The sequence below is a fragment of the Solea senegalensis genome, linkage group LG19, assembly GCF_019176455.1.
Source record: "Solea senegalensis isolate Sse05_10M linkage group LG19, IFAPA_SoseM_1, whole genome shotgun sequence".
Lineage (NCBI taxonomy): Eukaryota > Metazoa > Chordata > Actinopteri > Pleuronectiformes > Soleidae > Solea > Solea senegalensis.
This window is the reverse complement of record NC_058038.1, coordinates 12,777,767-12,784,624: the sequence shown is the minus strand read 5'-3', so window position 1 is coordinate 12,784,624 and position 6,858 is coordinate 12,777,767. Positions and strand designations below refer to the sequence as shown.

The 6,858-nt window shown below is 41.0% G+C and overlaps 1 protein-coding gene across 1 annotated transcript; it reads right to left on the bottom strand.

Moving 5' to 3' along the window:
* Positions 1-21: 21 nt before the first annotated feature.
* On the bottom strand, positions 22-6,602 carry slc5a11 (solute carrier family 5 member 11). The gene is made up of 16 exons (XM_044051434.1): positions 6,294-6,602; positions 5,496-5,639; positions 5,048-5,119; positions 4,751-4,855; positions 4,584-4,643; positions 4,385-4,489; positions 4,146-4,251; positions 3,943-4,023; positions 3,653-3,858; positions 2,716-2,851; positions 2,338-2,445; positions 2,093-2,243; positions 1,527-1,695; positions 946-1,161; positions 452-620; positions 22-366 (listed from the first exon to the last, which is right to left on the bottom strand). Exons 2-16 carry the CDS (start codon positions 5,637-5,639, stop codon positions 131-133), a joined length of 2,064 nt encoding a protein of 687 aa, XP_043907369.1. The 5' UTR covers positions 6,294-6,602; the 3' UTR covers positions 22-130.
* Positions 6,603-6,858: the final 256 nt, after the last annotated feature.

The following is a 6,858-nucleotide window of genomic DNA, read 5'->3' as shown; positions in this document are numbered from 1 at the left end:
GCAAGTAACCACATGTAATGGTTTAATGTTTAAGATGTACTTTATTTGAGGTGAATTGTCGCACTGTGGATGCATCTTAATTTACAGTTTCACCACCCACGTGTCCATTAAAAGTGCTGTTACCTGCTCTTCATGCCCAGTAGCCAATGATAAAGAACGCAACAGAGAGACAAATGATGAGGTTGACGTTGACAATGATTCGCAGACGTGGCTTTTCTTGCAAAGAACAGATCCTGCTTTGTTCGGGCGCAGGAGTCACCACAGGATTGTTCGCTCCTTCCCTCCGTCTTTCCATCCCACACAGCCAGTAGAAGGCAGATATCAGCCTGGACTGGCTTTGGACGCTGGACACAGAAGATGAAGAATCTAGACAATCAAAGGAAGCGAGGGGAAACGTTTAAAACTGCTAGTTTAAAAAAAACACCTGACAAAAAAGACAGAAGAGTCCCACCTTTCCTGTGATGACATGTTTTTCCGTTGTTGCTGTCCTGCTGCTCTTTCCCTTCAACGCCCATCTCATCTGTGATCACGTCAATGGTCCTACTGCTCCCTGTCACTGTGAACACATGCTCCCTGGGTTCCACTGGGTCAAACCTTGTGTACCAGGTAAGGCGACTGATCTGTAAAGAGAAAAAAGCATGGTATAGCATTCAGATTCCAAATGATTGGTCCTCTTGTACAGACTTAGTTTGACTTTAACACAAAACTGTTTATTTGTAATGATAGGTGTCACCTCTAGCATAAAACACACAAAAAAATTTGTTTTCAAATAATCAGCCTACTGTTAACCAATATCAGTTTGCACTAAAAATACCCTGAGGTGTGACGCACTGGTGTTGTATTGCTGCAGATCCCAGTGGTCTTTCTTTAGCCCTTAATGATCAATGCGAATGCTAAATATGAAAGACAATAAGTGAGGTAATGTAAACAGATCTGTCACTTCACCTGCTCCGGCTTTGGTTTCTCTGTGGCCAGGCTGACTACGACCACCACAATCAGGGTGATAAAGGACAGCAACATGGAGAAATAGAGGTAGTGGACGTCTTTTATCACAGCAGGCCTGCTATCCTCCTCATTGCAAAGAGGCGCAGGGTAAATGAAGTCCAACACCATGCGGATGCAGCCCACCGGCAGACCGATAGTGAGGCCCCAGAATGCACCCTGATAGAGAGAGAGAAGAGTGACAAGCGCAGGCACAGATGCATTTAGGTCATATCTGAATATATTGGTCTTTTCTTTTCTTAAATGAAATGTGAAATGATGTTCACACTGCCATGCCACAGTGGAAATGTGAAAAACAGAACAACACAACATGAGGTTTCCTGTAAATAAACATAATTGACTAAAAAGCACTTATTAGAATTAGTTACACATTTAAATAAAAGTGTATTATACAATCAGACACAGCTGTCTCACACACATGACCCAACACTAATTCTGTGCAAGAAATCTAAACATCACACATGACAAAAATTACAAGGACAGACTGTGAAGCTATGTCTTTCAACTGTTCATACACTCCTTACCTTTTCGTTAGTCCTCTTCCAGAAGCAGCCCGTGAGGAAGATGATGGACACTGGGGGCTGGAGGTAGGTGCTGATGGACTGGATGTAGATAAAGAGCTGCCCACCCTGACTGGCCTGAACAACAGGAATCCACAGCACCGACACAACCACCAGCACCAGCACAAACACCCTGCAGGTATGCACACGGAAACATAAAGTCCAAAACTATTCTTTGTATTGACTTTCTTTTCTCAACTAACATACAAAGAAAAGATATATATATATATATATATATATATATATACATATATACATATATACATATCCTTGGATAAGCCATAGAAGATGGATGGGTTGATGGATTGTTTTGACCCACTAGCGCAGTTTAATGAATTGTCACTTTATAAATGTAAACAGTCCAAGTGGGAGTGAAATGTTGTTGATTATAAATTAAAAGTCTTAAGTTTAAGGCCTCAGCAGAAACAAACAAGACGCTGCTTCACTATGTGGTACACACAGATACAGATTGTGCTTCAACTAGACCCATCGGTTATGTACTGTATGTTTGTCCAGATGTGTTCACGTACCTTCCCACAATCATGAGCTCCCACTCAGATGCACGGGATCTAAAAGTCTTCCATAGGTCAATGGTGAAAATGGTGCTGGCGCTGTTGAAGATGGAGGTCAACGAGGACATGAGGGCAGCAATCATCACTGCCATCATCAAACCCCTCAATCCTGGGCAAGAACAACACACGTACACACACAAACTGGGGTCAAGGAGAGCAAAAGGCAGGGCATGACCTGTAACAGGAGAATAGCAGTGTCTCACCTGCAGGCAGCAGTTCCATGACCAGTCTGGCATAGGCCGTATCTGTACAACCCACTGGGTTGCCACAGATCTCATTGCAAATGTCAGGATCTGCACACGCCACATCATCTAAAACACAACAACTAAGATTCAAATATCAGTTTAACTGACCATTTAGCCACATTTTAATGTCCCAAATGAAATTGTAAAACATTTGCAGTATCAGCATTACACCGCCCTGCACTCTCTATTGAAGACAAACTGGACACTTCATTCATTTTCTATTTTTAAAACATTATTTTACAAGGAAATCACAGTGAGATTCAAATTATACAATAAAGTTATACGTAGCTACATAAATAAATAACCAATTCAGTGAAAAATGCATGCATGTCACACCTGTGAAGAGTATCCTGCTGATCATGCCAGGCAGCAGAATAATAAAGAAAGGCAGAATCTTTAGATAAGCAGCCAGCAGTGAGCCTCCCTTCGCATGTGTCAGTGTCTTCGCAGCAAGAGAGCGCTGCACTATCACCTGCAGAAAAACACAAACACAGCTCACCCTCAGTTAGCAACCAGCAACTTTTAGTTAATGAGTAACTGGGAGATATTTGTTTGCATATAATCACTTTCTATTAAGAGATATGTTTCAGATCGGAATGGAAAAGGAAACAACACAACGTTAGGACTGTAGTTCGGCTGTTAAGCAAAGCCGCATTTCCACTGCAGAGTACCAGGAACATTAATTAATACACTAATGTTGTACATGAGAGATTTGAACTGTAATGATTGTGATTCTTTCAGTACTAAATTTGGGGCAAAATGTAGAACAACAAAAAAGAAAAGTTTCATCTTTATAGAGATAAAAAAAAGAAAAACTGTGTTGGTAATGCCAATCCCATTGGCAATGAGTTAAGTGCTGGAACCTCTAGCGCCCCCCTGTGGAAGACAGAGTACATTCCCGGCTTCTTTACTTTATATGTACATATGTGTGCCCAAGAGCAGAGGAGGCGGAAGGGTTATTAAGGAACTCTGTGGGCACGTCTTTGCATTTAAATGCATCACACTCTATTGCAGCACTGTAATGTCGCCACAGACACTCAAACAAAACAATTCAAAACTGAGAAACACAGAGAGTCATGTGGAGCTGATGGCTTAATCAGCACTATGTGAGCTCATTTGGCATTTGGGTTTAAATGTAACATATATTCATTCATATTTGAAAAGTTACACACTAAATAATATAGTAAAGGCTGTGTTAACTTGTTGTATAATACATTCCTTTCCATTTTTGTTGCTTTATTTAGGAAAAATATACATTTTTTATGATTCTTACCTGGTCAGAACACCAGTACCACATTGAAGGGATTGACATGCCAATGATGACCCCAGGCCAAGGCAGGTCAGAGTTCACTGGGTCTCTGAATATGTGGAATGCGTCATGTCGAGGGATGCCGCAGGTTGAGTTTGGCACACGGATGGATGGTATGGCGTGCATGTATCCCTCCATCAGAGCATTCCAGCCTCCAACCTCAGCAAAGCCTCCACAAGGGCATAGCATGGTCATTTATTGAGAGTGCAGTGCTGCTGATGGGAGAAGACTCCCATGTGTGGATCATTACTTACTGAAACCCATGAGGATGAGAGCTCCTATCACCATGATAACAGTCTGCACAGCATCCGTGTAGATGACGGCAGCCAGGCCACCTGAAACACAACGTACAACATATGTAGTGAATCCAACAGTGTCCACGGTGCTCCTCATAGCTATAGCTCACAGAGAGAGAGAGAGAGAGATTCTATGTTGGCGAGGGAAGGAACATTCTAACCTGCTACTGTGTAGAGGGCGGTGATTGTCAGCAGCAGCAAAACAGCCAGGTAGATATTCCACTTTAAAGCGAGCTGTATAAACAAAGCCCCAGCATACATGTCCACCTGAAGAGAAACACACACAAGATGCCATGTGTACTTTACAAACCAGAGACGTGGTGGGAAAGTAAAGCAGATAAAAGAAAGTGTAAAAGCTTCAAAAATCAGAAAGCAGGATTGTTGTGGATTGGAAGCATACTGATATCTTTGTGAAAATGTAAATAAACAAGGACAGGACAGCTATAAATAACTGTGTTCTTCTCCCACCAAATCTCCTTTGCAAGTATTCTGGCATTGTTGTTACCTGGAAAATAAACAGAACGAACAAAAGGACGACAGTCATGCATGTGTTCATGTTTAGTGTGGAATATCTTTCTGTTGGCATGCAGACACCTCACCCCAGAGGCAATGTAAATGGGCAGGAAGAGCCATCCCAGCAGCAGTACCATCAGCATACCCTGTTGGTTAACAGACATCAACACTATAACACACTTGAATAAATAAACTAACTGAGTTAGATAACTGTTTTTATAATCCAAAACTGAGATCACATGTAACCTCTTACATTCCATTCATATGCAATTGCCCCAATTCCTGCTGCAGCTCCTGAACCTGCCAACCCAATAAAATGACCACTGCCAATGTTACTGGCAAACAGGGAGGCACCGACCTAAACACAGACGACAGTCAAAATCAGGATCAACTCGTAAATAACACAGAGAGAATTTTCCTCCATCTCACTTTTAAAATGTGAAATATCAGAGGTGAAGGTTCTACCGATAAAAACATACTTCACTTCCAAGACTGTAGTATTTTTGTTGTAATCTAATTATCAGTCTATGGGTGTTTTCTTTCAACTCACAGGCCACCAGGTCATGCTCTTCCCAGCCAGGAAGTATCCATCCACTGTACTGCGCTGTGTTCTCCACATAGACTGACAGAAAACATGTTTTGTTTTAAAATCACTTAGAGATGCATGTAAAAGAAGACATGATGATTCATAGCAGGATCCCTAGATAATATAATTGAAAATGTAGACCCACCCTGAAAGTTATGTTTCCAAAATCTTTATGTTTTTGTAATACTTTCCTGGAAGTATAACAGTGTCTTATCTGGATCAAAGTGTCATTGTTTCCCCCAATAAAATATCCATGTAAACATCTTTTTACCACTGTTTTCACATAACATATAATAGAATCTCACTGTTATATACACTGCTGGGCTGGGTGTAAAATACTTAACATTTTAAGTACCACCAGTGTTTTAATGTAACAAAGTACAAATACTTCTCTTATCCCTTCATAACTTACCCAGAATCCCACTGCCAGCACCAGCAGGAAGTAGATCACCAGCACGACTATATCCACAGTGACCAGAGTGGTTCCTGCCCCAGGAGAGGGCGATGGAGACTGAGTCGTATTGGTCCATTGATATCCTGTGGTAAGGTCAAACATCTAGACACCAAGACATGAATAAATTCTTAAGGATCAAATTTGATTCGGAAACGGAATAAACACATGTAATTACTGTAATTGATGCCCAGTAAAGCATTTAACATCTCTTGGCAGAAAGGCCAAGTAAAAATACAATGATACATAAGACTAGAATGCAAATGAGGTGTCTGTGAATAGACACTGGAAACTTGCAAGGTTTTACTTTAAATACCCTGAAGACAGGTTGACATATCTTGTAGTGTGAAGATCTGTTCCAGTGCTCAGATAAGAAAGAATGCAAACACACAAGAGGGAATGTTGGACTAAAATGATCACTTAGAAAGCTACTTGATTTGTGTATCTCAGGCTGCTGAATGATTACAAAGAAGACATAATAATACATTTGAAATGATAGGTGTATTGGAATTATACTGCAGTTTATATACAGCTCAGTATTCGGCTCTGCATTGGATGGGAATGTTTTTGTCTGCGTCGATCATTCATCCACGTCCTGGTTTTCCAAAGGTCACTGAATAAGTAACAACTGGACGTTCTTAAAGACATTTCACCTCTCAGTTCTGAAGACGCCTCTTGGATAAGAGGTGAAACGTCCAGTTGCCGATTAGGTGGCTTTCAGAGATGGTACTGTGTTGTTTAAGAAGGAAACAAACTCACCTTTTTTGCAAGTGGCCACACAGAGTGTCCTTCCACAGCTGCACTGTCCTGTGTTGTTTTCCCTAATATATGGGCGTCACAAATAATGTGAGGATGACCCCAGGAAGCTTGCGTCTGTCACAAGGTTTCTTTCACTCACCAAAAGATCAAACTCCACTTGCACCACACACAGGTGTGAGAAGGTTTGGTTAAAATGTAAGGGATTTATTACTCTTCAGTAAGTATATGCACACAACACACCGCCGCTGTCAGAGGAGCTAAATGACTGCGGAGTTACTTTAAGTTCCTAATTACACAACAAGAGAATGTAAGACGTGACATAATCGAAGTTAGCAGAGTAGAAATACACCGATTTAGATAAAGGCTTATCTCACAAGAACAAATTAATCTGAGATATCGCAGCAATTGTAGGTGTGTTAACAGCAGTTATAAGAAAGCTATAAAGAACATGATGTGAGTTAAAGGGAATGTAGACACACACAGGGCCTTAGAGGTGAGATTACCTGTCAATAATATACTAGTGTATACAGTTTTAGTTCTCTCAGTAAACACCACAATATTTCAA